At 46.2% G+C, this 15517-nt stretch overlaps 1 protein-coding gene across 2 annotated transcripts in view; it reads left to right on the top strand.

Moving 5' to 3' along the window:
- The first annotated feature begins 8939 nt into the window (after positions 1-8939).
- Positions 8940-15517, top strand: part of KREMEN1 (kringle containing transmembrane protein 1) — a 96163-nt gene continuing 89585 nt past the window's right edge. The window contains exons 1-2 of one of the 2 annotated variants that reach the window (XM_065568956.1): positions 8940-9587; positions 12853-12992. In XM_065568956.1, the coding sequence (XP_065425028.1) occupies positions 12925-12992 (68 nt within the window). In that variant the 5' untranslated portion in view covers positions 8940-9587; positions 12853-12924. The remainder of the gene's footprint in view (positions 9588-12852; positions 12993-15517) is intronic. The other variant, XM_065568955.1, reaches the window with a different exon arrangement.

The raw sequence follows: 15517 nt of genomic DNA, 5'->3' as shown, positions 1-15517 counted from the left end.
CTCAGGGGCCGTTGGGAGCCAGGCCACCTCACTACACGGCCTGGATCGGTCTCTGCAAGGGCTACCGCCCTCCGTCGGGGCTAGGCAGCAACCCTGGTCCGGGCTCCGGTTCTCACTGCCAGAGCTGGGAATTACAAAGTCAGTCAAGCCCACGCGCTAGCTCAGGGTGGGTAACGCACAAGGGTCCAAGGGGCGGCTCAGGTCCTTCCTGAAGGCTGAGCAGTGAAAGTCAGGAGTTAATGCCCGGCCCTCAATCAGGGCAGGGCAGCACACAATAGTCCAGGGGGCTCAGAACCTTCCTGCAGGCTGAGCAGTAACCAAGTTAGTAAGCCCAGGCCCTTAGTCAGGGCGGGGCAATAAACAATAGTTCAGGGGGGGCTCAGATCCGGGTCGCAGGAGCTGAGCACTAACAAGCTCAGGACGCCCCCGGCCCTTAGTCAGGGCGGGGCAACAAACAATAGTTCAGGGGGCTCAGGACCTTGTGTCAGGAGCTGAGCACTAACAGAGTCAGTAGGCCCAGGCCCTTAGTGAGGGCGGGGCAACAAACAATAGTTCAGGGGACTCAGGACCTTGTGTCAGGAGCTGAGCACTAACAGAGTCAGTAGGCCCAGGCCCTTAGTCTGGGCGGGGCAATAAACAATAGTTCAAGGGACTCAGGTCCGTGGATCAGGAGCTGAGCACTGGCAAACTCAGGACGCCCCAAGCCCTTAGTCAGGGCGGGGCAACAAACAATAGCTCAATTGCGCTGCCGGAACGCTGACTGGAGGGGGAGGCTGCCACCCGTAAGTGGGGTGGCAGGGGGGACACAGGCCCACCCACTCCACTGTGTCCCAGCCCGGGGCCCTAAGAGCGGCAGTCAGTCTGCTGCTACGTCGGTGGGGTCCTGACCGCAACACACCGACATTGGCTCCTCTGTTGTAGCCAGACCGGGGTCAGCTACCCCCGGGCTACTTTCCATCTCCCCCTCCATTGGTACCTGCTCATCGCTGGGCTCGGCAGCGGGGTCCCACACCATGGGTTCCTCAGCTCGCAGAGGGTCGTCTGGGTCGGGCCGCTCCTCCGGTCTCGGGTCAGGGGGGCGCTCGGGCCCCTCCTCGAGGTACCAAGCTCGGGGCAGGCTCGGCCACTCCACTTCGGGGTACCTTGCTCGGGGAAGGCTCGGCCAACCCGCTTCGGGATACCTGGCTCTGGGGAGGTCCGGTCGGTCAGCGTCTGGGTATCTGGCTCTGGGGGGGCTCGGTCCGTCTGCGTCGGGGTACCTGGCTCGGGGAAGGCTCGGTCTAGCCGGAGCTCGCACCGGCACGTCTGTCCTCTCCGGCCGCTGGGCTCCAACTGAGAGCTGGGGCCTGGCTTTTATACTTCCTGTCCCGCCCCTTAACTTCCGGGGGGCGGGAACAGGTGCCACTTGGGTGCCTGTTCTGGCTCCTCTTTCTCAGGGGCCGTCGGGAGCCAGGCCACCTCACTACACTCACCCTAACCCTCTAACCCTAACCCCAACCCCAACCCTAACCCCTAACCCTAAACCTGACCCTGACCCTGATCCTAAACCCCAACCCCCAACCCCTAACCCTACCCCTACCCCTAACCGTAACCCCTAAACCCTAGACCCTAACCCTCACACATCCTCAGCTCCCTATCATGGTGGCTAGACTGTCAGGTGGTCTGTGAAGGAATTCCCTTCCCAAAACCTCAACCATCTGTGCACCTGGTCTCTGACACTTCAGTGCTGGGTTGGAGAGCCCATTTGGGGGTGCTCAAGACTCAAGGGTGCTGGTCCACTGTGGAGCTTGCTCTCCTCATCAGTGTCAGAGAGCTCAGAGCAGTCTGTCTCGTATGCCAAGAGTTTCTGTCTCATATTGCGAACACGACAGTATCAGTCCTCACGAACAATACATCAGCCATGTATTACATCAACAGACAGGGCGGAGCCCGTTCTTCCCCCCTGTGTTGGGAAGCAGTTCGCCTATGGGAGTTCCATTTCTCCCAGGGGTGCTGAATCAGTTTGCAGACCGCCTCAGCAGATCCTTCTGCATTCACCATGAGTGGTCCCTACATCGAGATGTCGCACTGAGCATCTTCCGCAGGTGGGGCTTTCCCCATACAGATCTCTTTGCCACACGTTCCAACAGAAAATGCCAGCAGATTTGCTCTCTGAGGGGCCACAGTCCAGGCTTGATGATAGGCATGTTTCTGCTAAATTGATCGCGTCACCTGCTCTACGCTTTTTCGCCTGTTCTGCTGGTGCACAAGGTGCTGACAAAGATCAAGCAGGACGGAGCTCGGGTCATCCTGGCCTCCAGCGTGGCCCAGGCAACATTGGTACACCTCACTCGTTCGTCTGTCTCGCGAGACCCCAATTGAGCTACCTCTGTACCCAGCCCTGATCTCGCAGGACCACAGTCGGTTGCTCCATCCGAACCTCAGCTCTCTCCATTTGACAGCATGTTATCTTTGTGGCTGACTCTTGATGAGCAAGCTTGTCTGGAGCAGGTCCAGAAAATTCTCCTGGGCAGCAGGAAGGTCTTCCATGCGGTCCACTTACTGTGCAAAGTGGAAAAGTTTTTCTGTCTGGTCATGGGGTTCCGCAGATGCATTCTTCGATTCAACTCATTTTGGACTATCTCTTGTCTTTGAAGGAACAGGGCTTAGCCCTTTCCTCCATTAAGGTTCTCTTGGTGGCCATTTCAGCATTCCACCCGAAGATCAATAATAGATCAGTGTTCTCACATGAAATGGTAGTTTGCTTCCTCAAAGGTCTTGAGAGGGCATTCCCTCAAGTGAGGGAACTCCTCCCCACCATGGGATTTGAACCTTGTTCTCTCAAAACTGACAGGACTGCCATTTGAACTGATGGCAACGTTCTCGTTCCTACATCTTGCATGGAAAACAGCCTTTCTGGTGGCAATTACTTCAGCCAGTCTCAGAACTCCGAGCCCTTATGGCAGAGCCACCCTATACAGTTTTTTTTTTTGAGGACGATGTACAGCAGCGGCCGCACCCTAAATTCCTTCCAAAGGTTGTGTCTCAATTCCACAACAACCAACCGATCTTTCTGCCAGTCTTTCACCCTAAGCCTCACGCAACTAGGGAGGAGCAGTGCCTACATTCCGTGGACATCAGGCAGGCTCTGGCTTTTTATATTGAAAGGACCAGACTGTTCCTTAGGTCACCACAGCTCTTTGTAGCAATAGTGGACAGAATGAAAGGGCTTCCCATCTCCGCCCAGAGGATTTAATCCTGGATCACTTCTTGCATTCATGCATGCTACGACCTCGTGGGCGTTACCCCTCCACCAAGAGGGACTGCCCACTATACAAGGGCCCAAACCTCTTCAGTGACCTTCTTAGCTCAAGTTCCAATCCAGGACATATGTAGAGCAGTGACCTGGTCATCAGTGCACACGTTCGCTTAGCACTATGCTATCACACAACAGGCCAGAGATGATGCCCACTTTGGCCAAGTGGTTCTACAGGTGGCTTGTCCTTGAACTCTGAGCCCACTTCTGATAGTACTGCTTGTGAGTCACCTAAATTGGAATGGACATGTGCAAGCACTCGAAGAAGGAAAAACGGTTACCTACCTCTAATAACTGTTGTTCTTCGAGATGTGTTACACATGTCCATTCCAAAACCCACCCACCAGCCCCACTCTCAAAGTGATTGGTAAGAAGGAACTGAGGAGTAGGAACTCATACCAGTGCTATGAGTGTATGACACCAGAGGGTGCCAGAGCCAAGCTGACTTAAAACACTAGGGGAAAAATCTCAGATAGCTGTGCTCAGGGCACTGGCACACCTAAGTAGGAATGGACATGTGCAACACATGTCAAAGAACAACAGTTACGAGAGGTAGGTAATCAGTTTTTCTTGTGTCTTGCTAATACATCCTGCTAATACATCCCAGAATGCTGTTTGCTTTTTTTTTGCAACAATGTTACACTGTTGATTCCTATTTAGCTTGTGATCCACTATGATCCCCGGATTCCTTTCTGCAGTACTCCCTTCTTAGACAGTTATTTCCCTTTTGATATGTATGCAACTGATTGTTCCTTCATAAGTGGAGTACTTTGCATTTGTCCTTATTGAATTTCATCCTATTTACTTCAGCCCATTTCTCCAGTTTGTCCAGATCATTTTGAATTTTAATCCTATCCTCCGAAGCACTTGCAACCCCTCCCAGCTCCGTATCATCCACAAACTTTATAAGTGTACTGTCTATGCCTGTATCGAATCATTGATGAAGATACTGAACAGAACCAGACCCAGAACTGATCCTTGTGGGACTCCACTTGATATGCCCGTCCTGCTTGACTGTAAACCACTGATAACTACTCTCTGGGAATGGTTTTCCAACCAGTTATGCACCCACCTTATAGTGGCTCCATCTAGGTTGTATTTCCCTAGTTTGTTTATGAGGAAAGTCATGTGAGACAGTATCAAAAGCCTTCCTAAAGTCAAGATATACCACATCTACTGCTTCTCCCCATCCACAAGGCTTTTTATCCTGTCAAAGAACGCTATGTCACATTGCAAACTCATAGCCAATTAGCTGCTGGCTGTCACCCCTAAGTCTCTTTCTAAATTATTGTCTTGCATTTCTGTCATTCAGAAATGGATTATTTTTACCTAGATCTCATAGCTGTATTATTATAATTTCAATCTCCTTGTTATTTTCTGCCCATGTTTCTCACCCCGTTGTATTATATCTCCATCTTAGAATCATAGAATCATAAAATATTAGGGTTGGAAGAGACCTCAGGAGGTCTTCATTAGTATTTAGAAGCCCTCCCAGTTCAGTATCATTTGCCAACTTAATTCATGTAGTGTTTCCCATAGTTTTATAAGATTAGACCTACTCCAGGCAACATTAGGAGGCCAGCATGGGGAAAACTTATTGCCATTGTTCTGCATCCCTCCAGCTTTGGAGAACCTTTGGGAAACATTGCATTAGGTGCTAATCATAGAATATAGAATCCTAGAATATTAGGGTTGGAAGAGACCTCAGGAGGTCATCTAGTTCAATCCCCTGCTCAAAACAGGACCAACACCAACTAAATCATCCCAGCCATGGCTTTGTCAAGCCGGGCCTTAAAAAACCTCTAATGATGGAGATTCCACCACCTCCCTAGGTAACCCATTCCAGTGCTTCACCACCTTCCCAGTGAAATAGTATTTCCTAATATCCAACCTAGACCTCCCCCACTGCAACTTGAGACCATTGCTTCTTGTTCTGTCACCACTGAGAACAGCCTAGCTCCATCCTCTTTGGAACCCCCCTTCAGGTAGTTGAAAGCTGCTATCAAATCCCCCCTCACTCTTCTCTTCTGCAGACTAAATAACTCCAGTTCCCTCAGCCTCTCCTTGTAAGTCATGTGCCCCAGCCCCCTAATCATTTTCATTGCCCTCAGCTGGACTCTCTCCAATTTGTCCACGTTCCTTCTGTAGTGGGGGGACCAAAACTGGACACAATACTCCAGGTGTGGCTTCACCAGTGCCGAATAGAGGGGAATAATCACTTCCCTCGATCTGCTGGCAATGCTCCTACTAATACAGCCCAATATGCCACTAGCCTTCTTGGCAACAAGGGCACACTGCTAACTCATATCCAGCTTCTCATCCACTGTAATCCCCAGGTGCTTTTCTGAAGAACTGCTGCTTAGCCAGTCGGTCCCCAGCTTGTAGCAGTGCATGGGATTCTTCCGTCCTAAATGCAGGACTCTGCACTTGTCCTTGTTGAACCTCATCAGATTTCTTTTGGCCCAATCCTCCAATTTGCTTTTTTCCAATCATCCAGGACCTCCCCCGATTGCCAAGAATTTTCAAAGATAATGGCCAATGGCTCTGCAATCACATCAGCCAACTCCTTCAGCACCCTTGGATGCATTAGATCTGGACCCATGGATGTGTGCATGTCGAGCTTTTCTAAACAGTCCGTAACCTGTTCTTTCACCACTCAGGGCTGCTCACCTCCTCCCTATACTGTGTTGCCCAGTGCAGCAGTCTGGGAGCTGAACTTGTCTATGAAGACCGAGCCAAAAAAAAGCATTGAGTGCTTCAGATTTTTCCACATCATCTGTCACTAGGTTGCCTCCCCCATTCAGTAAGGGTCCCACGCTTTCCCTGACCTTGTTCTTGTTGCTAACCTACCTGTAGAAACCCTTCTTGTTACCCTTCCCATCCCTTGCTAGCTGCAACTCCAATTGTGCCATGGCCTTCCTGATTACACCTCTGCATGCTCTAGCAATATTTTTATACTCCTCCCTAGTCATCTGTCCAAATTTCCACTTCTTGTCAGCTTCCTTTTTGAGTTTAAGCTCACCGAAGATTTCTCTGTTAAGCCAAGCTGGTCATCTGCCATATTTGCTATTCTTTCTGCATATCAGGATGATTTGTTCCTGCACCCTCAATAAGGTGTCTTTAAAATACAGCCAGCTCTCCTGGACTCCTTTCTCCCCCATATTAGCCTCCCAGGGGATCCTGCCCATCAGTTCCCTAAGAGAGTCTGTCTGCTTTTCTGAAATCCAGTGTCCGTATTTTGCTACTCACCTTTCTTCCCTGTGTCAGGATCCTGAACTCAACCATCTCATGGTCACTGCTGCCTAGGTTGCCTTCTACTTCTACTTCCTCTACTAATTCTTCCCTGTTTGTAAGCAGCAGGTCAAGAGGAGCATGGCCCCTACTTGATTCCCCAGTACTTGTACCAGGAAGTTGTCCCCAACACTCTCCAAAAACTTCCTGGATTGTCTGTGCATTACTGTATTGTTCTCCCAGTAGATGTCAGGGTGATTGAAGTCCCCCATGAGAACCAGGGCCTGTGATCTGGAAACTTCAGTTAGTTGTCCGAAGAAAGCCTTGTCTACCTCATCCATGTGATCCGGTGGTCTAGAGCAGACGCCCACCAAGACATCACCCTTGTTGCTCTTGCCTCTAAATTTAACCCAAAGACTCTCAACAGGCTTTTTTCCAGTTTCATACTGGAGCTCTGAGCAATCATACTGCTCTCTTACATACGATGCAACTCCTCTACCTTTCCTCCTGTACCTGTCCTTCCTGAACAGTTTGTACCCATCCATGACAGTGCTCCAGTCATGTGAACTGCCCCACCAAGTTTCTGTTATTCCAATCTAGGGTGACCAGACAGCAAATGTGAAAAATCGGGATGGGGTGGGGGGTAATAGGAGCCTATATAAGAAAAAGACCCAAAAATCAGGACTGTCCCTATAAAATTGGGACATCTGGTCACCCTATTCCAATCACATCATAATTCTTTGATTGTGCCAGGACTTCCAATTCTTCCTGCTTGTTTCCCAGGCTTCTTGCGTTAGTGTACATGCACCTAAGATAACTAGCCAATTGCCCTTTCTCAGTATGAATCAGGAGGCTTCCCCTCTTGTACCTTCCTCCTTGTGTTTCCTCCTGATATCCCACTTCCCCACTTAACTCTGGGCTTAAGTCACCATCCCCTGGTGAACCTAGTTTAAAGCTCTTCTCACTAGGTTAGCAAGCCTGCCTGCAAAGATGCTCTTGCCTCTCTTTGTTAGGTGAATCCCATCTCTTCCTAGCAATCCTTCTTCCCGGAATAACATCCCATGGTCAAAGAATCCAAAGCCCTCTCTCCAACACCACCTGCATAACCATGCATTCACCTCCACAATTCGCAGGTAATCTCTCCTCATATTGTTTGGGTGCTGCTGCAGCTCAGGCCAAACCATGAGGCATATTCTTTATTAGTGGTGTTTATTACCAATAGTTGTAGAATGTTATATCAATCCTTTGATACTACTGTGATGGACACCTGAGAAATACCTAAAATAGATTAGTGGATATCCCCCAAAGTCATCTCTTAGCCACTCAATACAGATAAAATCCTTTTAATTTTTCTGCATGAGTCAATTCTTCCAGCATCCTGATCATTTCTGTTCTCCTGATCTGAATTCCCTGCAATTTGTCTGGCTCTCTCTGATAATTGTAGAAATCTAGAGCTGGAAGGGACCTCAAGATAATAAGGTGGTGCCCCAAACTGAACACAATATTTCAGGACTAAAGTACTTATGTAGTCCTTACTCAAGTTAAATTTCCATAAGTGCAATAAGTATTTGACATATTGAAATAAACGTGGTCGGGGAATCAAAAGGGGAAATGGTTCCATGGTGCACTAGGGTCCAGAAGATCAAATTTAGAACTGACTTACTGTATAATGCTCCAAAGATATATATTAAAACCCTGGCTTTTTTGTTTTGTTTTTTAAAAAGGCAAATGGAAAGGCAGATACCTTGAGTTGGGCTGCTGACAAGCTACTATGATTTCATTCTCCAGACACACCCTGCTTCTTGTAAAGGATTCTGAATAGTCTAGTTCAACAAGCATTTTCCTGTCCCAGGAATTATTATAATTAGAATTACTGCTAGAGGGCATTCAAAACACTGTGCACATATTGCTATGCGACAGTGTGTATGCACTCCATATAAACAAAAGATGTGCGTGTGTATGGGGGGCAATAGATCAGCAGAGACAGTATGGAAGCGTAGCAGGGGGGTGTATGTTTTAATTATATGGAGTTAAGCAGCTGACAGGTTTCAGAGTAGCAGCCGTGTTAGTCTGTATCCGCAAAAAGAACAGGTGTACTTGTGGCACCTTAGAGACTAACAAATTTATTAGAGCATAAGCTTTCGTGGGCTACTGCTTTGCTCTAATAAATTTGTTAGTCTCTAAGGTGCCACAAGTACTCCTGTTCTTTAAGCAGCTGAATTTTTGTCAAGAAAAAGAGGCTTTGTCTGTACTTATTCCCATCATCTTGTGCGAAAATACCATGTGCTTTGTGTCAAACTCTCTCTGAACTCAACTGAAATTTCACTTGGCTCGAGGGAGCAAACACGGGAGCTCAGGTATCGCTGACAGCTGGAACGCAGAGAAGTATCGGGTTTCAAAGAAACAACGAGGACGTTCAGCTAATCTGATGGATTTGATGGCTGTGCATTTCTAACTTTAGTGAATTGCCCAATAAAACCGAACCAGAGAGGGGAGGATAAAGAGAGATAAGAGAAGGAAGATGTGTGGAATACGGTAAATGATTAATTTAGAATTTTTAACACTGAAAAGGGGCGACAGAAGCTCCCTGTTGCGCTAATGGGAAAGGAGAGGAGGCTTTTCTGAAATAGAAATTATGTCCAGCTCTGTGAAACCTTCCTTATGCCCTTAGGGAATCTGAGTCCCAGCTTCCAGCTTGTTTCCGAACGGGAAGAAATAAGGCGGATCAGGCTGGGCCAAGAAGCTGCAGCAGGTTGGGGTATTGGTTTTCTGTTCTTTCCTGTCACATGGCCCGTAATTGGATCCCTGGCTCAGCTGGGGGCTGCAGTTGCAGAGCAGATGCTGTAGGGTGTCTCTGCTATCGCTGCATTTCCCCTTCCCTGCACCCCAGCCCCCTGCACAGAAGCACCCGAGGCAGGAGGCTCCGTTCCCTGCTGCGCTGGATGAAGGAGCTGAGCCGGGACCTGCTGCCTGCCCTCGCCCATGGAGTGTCCCGCAGCCACCGTGGCACTCGCCCTCTCGGGACTGGCGCTGACTTTCTGCTTTGAGCGGCTGTATTCCGGTGAGTGGCATTTGGCAGCGCCCTGGGGGCTGCGCCCGGAATGTCCCGCACGGACTGGGAGTAGCCGAGGGACCGGGCTCTTTCACGCGGCGGCTCGGGAAAGGTCGCTGTTGTAAAGCTGGACCTGGCTGGCTGTTCTAGCTCACCCAGCGGCTCCGGAGGGCGACTTTGCCCCTTTGGGCCAGGTCGCACTGTACCTGCACCCAGGATGCGCTCAGCTCCAGGATCCCGAAGCTATTGCCCCCCGTCCCCGCAGACTTCATACAAAGCTCGGACTAATTTGTTTGCAGCTGGGAGGTATTTTTTCATAGCTATTCGCTGCACTTGGCAGATTGCAGACCCTCTAGCATTGAGTGTGGGGATTATGTAAAGAATCGGTCCGAGACAGGAGAGTCTGTATGGTGTATATACAGAGAGAGAAACAGAAATGAGAGATACTGAAAGTGCTGCATTTGGCTCTGAGGCTGAAGAAATGTTAAGTGAGCAAACGAAAGCAACATGAGTCTGCTCCCAACCCCGCACAGCTGGGGCTATCTGTAGGGAATGAGGAACATGCTGAGTGGTAGGAGCAGCTAATCCGTAGGAAATGAGACAAACGACATTAATCTAGGGCTGTGTCAGACCAGCAGAGCCAGCCTTTGGGAGGTACCATGCATTCCTCTTCCTGAAGAGTGATGGTTGAATCTGCTGTTTCTGTAAATGCTTTGTTGTGTTCAGGTTCTTATCCCACCCACCGTCCTGACATCGCTATAGCCTCAGCATTTACTAATTAGTTCTTTGTTACTCTAAGAATTAGCCAAAACATTTGTAATTTCATTGACATCAATAAGTGAAGTGTAATGTTTTAAATACCTTAAAATCTCTTTGCTTATGACGGTCAAGGGGTAAGCAAGCATTTTTCCAGCTCCCAAAGGTCTCCAACTACAAGATCCCAACACCTCAGCCTGTGGATGTTTTGTGGGATTCTCCATCGAGAAGGCTATGTATGCCCTGGGCTTCCCTTCAGGTTACATGCCTACACTTATGTCACTATATAACTTCTTTACAGGTGTGCTTGAATTGAGGAAGGCATTATAACTGATTATGTGAGGCTGGGGAGTTATGGATGCTTTTACCAGACTCCCCTCTTATTTGGGTTGGTTGGGAAAGCCTGCCTGTGGGCAGAGGGAGAGATGTCTATGTTTCGAGAAATAATTAGTGGCACATTTTTTTCTTACAGTCTGGGTCCTGCTGCACAGACAGAGTGAGGTTTCCCCCCCAAGCCCCATTTTGCCAGTGTCTTGTTAACATGAGAGAGACCTGTTCCTCAAAGGCAATAGGGCATGCAGGCTATTAGCTTCCTGTTACTGACAACTGTCAGAGCTACTGGGTACATGATGAATTTTCTGCTTAAAGGTCATTTTGCTGCAGTGTTTCATTTTCTTTTTATAATCATTCCTGGTTCTTATTCCCCACCTGAGATCACTATACTGTTTGTGCTGGCATAAAACCATCTCTACAGGAACTAACTGATGTCACATACAGCAGATAATGGGATAAATTCTACACTCACACTTGCTGCCCTTAAACTGAGTGGAGAAATTGGCTTATTTACTTTAGCTGTGAACTCATCTAACCAGCAATGACTTTGCTTTGATGCAAAGATGACTGCTAGAGTTAAGGTTACAAAATAGTTTCCATGACAGTCCCCTGTTTTTATTTGCATGCAACTTTTTCTCCCCCCTAAATCAGTTGTTAGGCTGAAATTTGGCCTCTACCTGCAGCTGATATTTTTGACTTGCAAGGAGCAGAATGTGAGCGAGTATGTTTCCAAATAACAATCATAGATCATTGAAAATATGGGATGGGCTGACAGCTGCTCAGAGGGGGAAAATCTAGCCTTTCTGAGTGCCCTTTCCTGTGGAATCATTGGTGCACAAAGCAGGTGTTTCATCCCTGAGTGGCTTGGAGTGCTACTTCATTCAAACTCCCTGAGGGGAATTGGGATCAGAAGATCCATATTATGTCAGAACTTCTTCCTGCAGGAGGACTGCATGTGAGCCAGTGGACAGTTACTTCATGGCCCGGGTGGAGGATTCTATTCCCACACACACCTTGACACATCTGCCCAACATCTGGCTTCATTCACTGGAGACTTTAAAGATGGATAGGCACACATGCAAGAGTAGGTAGTTAAGTGGGCAACTATTTAGTTATAGAAATGTACACTCTCGCTGCTGAAGCAGGAGGTTACTGTAAACTTGAGAGGATTCATAGCAAAGGGTGATGGATCTTTTAAGCACAGCAAGCTGCTTAGGTTCTGACAAAGGAGATTACAACACTTTGGCAGCTCTGCAAGTATATTAACTCTCCAGCAAGGACCTTCAGAACCTGCTGCACAAGCAAAGTCTGCAGAGTTTTTAAACTGCACCTCTTGGTTTTTATTTTTAACATTAAATCCCAGAGAAATTAAATGTGACAAAATAGGGCCTGTAAGAACAATTAGGGTTAGGAGTATAGTACTTCAAAGTCATGAAATTACACTGCAGGAGAAACATTTATGTTTGTAAGTTGGCATATGGCACATTTTTGCTAATTTATATTTCTTTTCTTTGTTAAATATAAATTTTCATACATCACTGCAGTAAATACAAAACTATAGAATACAGAGCATATGCATCATGGCTGAGCTGATGATGTGGGAGAAACCTTCACTTTGGGAATTTCATGATATGAAATACTTCATGTGACAACTGTCAGTGCAGTAACAATTGCTTTTTTAATTTAGTGCTGTTTATTTTAATTTATTATTTTTCTTCCCTTCTCTGCTCTACACAGTCTCTTCTAAGACAAACGTTTAATCCAATAATGATAAAATTTGAATCCAACCACAATGTTCAATTGAATTTGAAATTGGGATGAGTGAACTCATGCTACTTAATGTCAAGGGAAGAGCTGCATTTATTGCAGTTTAATATCCCAAGGCCAGAGGACTCAGGACTTATTCACTTCCCCCTTATATTCAGTATGAAAGCCTGTTAATGCCAAATAGAATGTGGCCTCTTGCATCTGTATTTTTAATATTCATTTTCAATTTCTTCATCTTAGGTCTATATGATTTATAAGGATGCTATCATTTCTGCCCTTCCTGTTGCCAGATTTGGCCTATTTTTCCTTTCTCTAGTCCCACTCCACTTAACAATGCTGGAATCGGCAGCTTTCTGTTTTCCTCCCACCTGAATCTCCTGATCTTTTTTGCCTTATTTTCTTACTCCTTCTCTCACAGCCTATCATCCCTGCAGTGAATGGGGAAATACTCTGTTTAGACCCAATACAGCATTTCTAACCACCTTGAGAGATGGCGAAGTATTCAACGAAGATACTTCAGCACAGCACAGCACACTTGTACATCAGCGCAAGGGGCAGGTAAATAAAAATCTACATGTTACTGGCACAATTTCCAAGGGGTCGAGTTTCCTGGTTTTCCACCACACTTGGACAGTGGAACTATATTTGAAAACAATGCTATGTTAAAAAGCAGCAAAGAGATTACTCAACTTTACCTAAAGATGTGTTCTGTGTCAAAGTGATATCTCCCCTACTTCTAGTCCAAAGAATCACAAAGCAAGTCTGAATGAATCTATCACCTTGAGGTTGAACATCAGCCAAGAGGTGCAAAACCAGAGCTGCTACAGCACTTTTTATGCATTATAGATTAAAAAACAATGTTTGCAAAATACTTCAATTTTTAATTTTAACATTTAAAATGCCTCCTGTGCTCATAGGCTAGTTTGCCTGTATCATAACACAATATGCAATGCAAAACTTTTAACCAATCCACTCATAATACGCAAATGACGTGCTGGTATTCAATCTATAAAACTGAATCTTCAAAGAAAATTATTGGTCTGGTAAAAATATTTTTAATAATGACCACAGAAGCCATATTTGTCTGTTTGATCTCCTGAAGCATCTTCTGGTTTTAATCAGTGTTCCCACATAAAATACAGTGGAAATCGACAATAACAAAACCCCTGTTCCCTATTCATAAGGCAACAACCAGGCTCTCCTCTCAGGAAGGAAAGTTGGTGTTCTGGCCCTTCAATTCCTGGGCCCTAACCTCTATTACTATTGGGATGACTTGGCATCAGTTAAATGGTTTCAGTCCTTCTCTCCATTATTTTACTGTTTCATTAAATGTTTGTTGTTTAATTATATCCTTTCAATTAAATTAGAGACTGCAACATCTGGTTAATGCCTGTAACTGTTGCCATCTGCACCTAGATAAAACTCTTTTCATTTAAGGAGGATTGCTCAAGTTCCAAATTGCAGTTTAGAAACAGTTTAGTTTGAGTGGTGGGTAACTTAAAAGGAACTTCTTCAAAGTCTCTGGGAGATGCCCTGCTTGTTGTGATGTATGCAAGAGTGATGTACAGTACCCTCTCATCCTGTTCAGCAGGAGGCTTTAGCTGCCACGTACATATACACACTTGCACATGCCGAAGGAGCCCAAGCACTAAATCTGCACTAAGTATCTGGCCACCAGTTGCCAGACCAGTCCCTCTAGAATGTAAATTGGCTCCAGAATCTCACTTTCTGGTTTTAGAAAGCTGCTGTCCCTGTGTTATTCCCTTCACAAACTTTACTGAACAATTTTAATAAGAACAAACCACCAACAAAACTGTCAATTCATCTGTGGGAAATGTAGGCTCCTACATGCTCTGACCTTGCCCCATGGAGGCTCTTAAAGGCTAATGTTATAGACATTGCATTACTATTGTACTGAAATCTAAGATGGAGATATCAGCTTCCTTACTCTCTCTCTCTCTCTCTCTCTCTTACTGCCCTCTATACCATAGCCATTGCTGACTGGCTGATGTTAAAAACCAATAAACTTGGCTGGAGCTATTCTCTACACACCCTGTTTTTTTAGAATAAGTTATCTGGCATCAATCCAGAATTCTTGGTACCTTCCTCAAATTAAAACAAAACACTATAAATTTGAATACTTTTCAATAAAATACTTTGAATCAGCAAGTTTCCAATTCTAAATTTTCTAATTAAGTGTCCCACAAAAACTAGACACACTCTTCCCTATTTCACTCTAAAATTTGACTTAGTTCATTCTGCAACCTTCAGCCCTTCCATCCATGAGCCTTGACATCCATTCTTGCAGGTATTTATTTAACGATAAATGTTGCAGCATGCTCATAAGGTTTACAAAATCTCACATTTGTTGATAAGGGAGAGACACAAGTTCAACAGTTAGGAATGTCTTCAAATAAAGCACCCTGTTTACTGCTCTGCCTTATATAGAAGGGGCTCTAGCTCAAGTGCCTCCACTGATCTAAGAAGTGGTAGTGTGGGATGGGGAGAGAAACACTATCCTAGGTAATGGGGTCTTGCACTAGGTGGTTTTAAATTAAAACCAATACCTTGAACTCCACCCAGAAACTTATTGAGAACCAATGCTGCTCTTGGAATATCACTGCTATATGCTCTCTGTGTCACACACTTTGTAATGGGCAGGCAGCTACATTCTTTGCTACCTTAAGTTTCCAAGTGGTCCTAATGAGTAATCCCATGTGGAGCACAGGGCAGCCATCTAGACCCAGGGTGACAGAGGCCTGGATATTGGTAGTAAGGTCCCCGCATCGGAGAAGAAAGGTCACACATGTCTAATCGAAGACATATGGAAAAAACTTACTGGCTTCAGCTGCTATTTGATCTTCCAAAAGCAGCTCTGGCTCTAATAAAACTCTTAATTTTGAACCTGAATCACATAAAGCAGGCACTCTCTCCCTACATGAGGTACAGCTATCACTACACTCTCTTTTGATTTTTCCCCTCCTGACCTACCAATACCTTTTTAGCTTATCTGGATTAAGCCTTAACCAGCTTACCCTTATACACTCTCAGACTTCGTAAATATAAAGTGGGTTGTTTGTTCC

This window comes from Chrysemys picta, chromosome 15 (genome assembly GCF_011386835.1).
Source record: "Chrysemys picta bellii isolate R12L10 chromosome 15, ASM1138683v2, whole genome shotgun sequence".
Taxonomy (NCBI): Eukaryota; Metazoa; Chordata; order Testudines; family Emydidae; genus Chrysemys; species Chrysemys picta.
The sequence above is the reverse complement of the archived record's forward strand: the minus strand, read 5'-3'. Positions and strand labels throughout refer to the sequence as shown.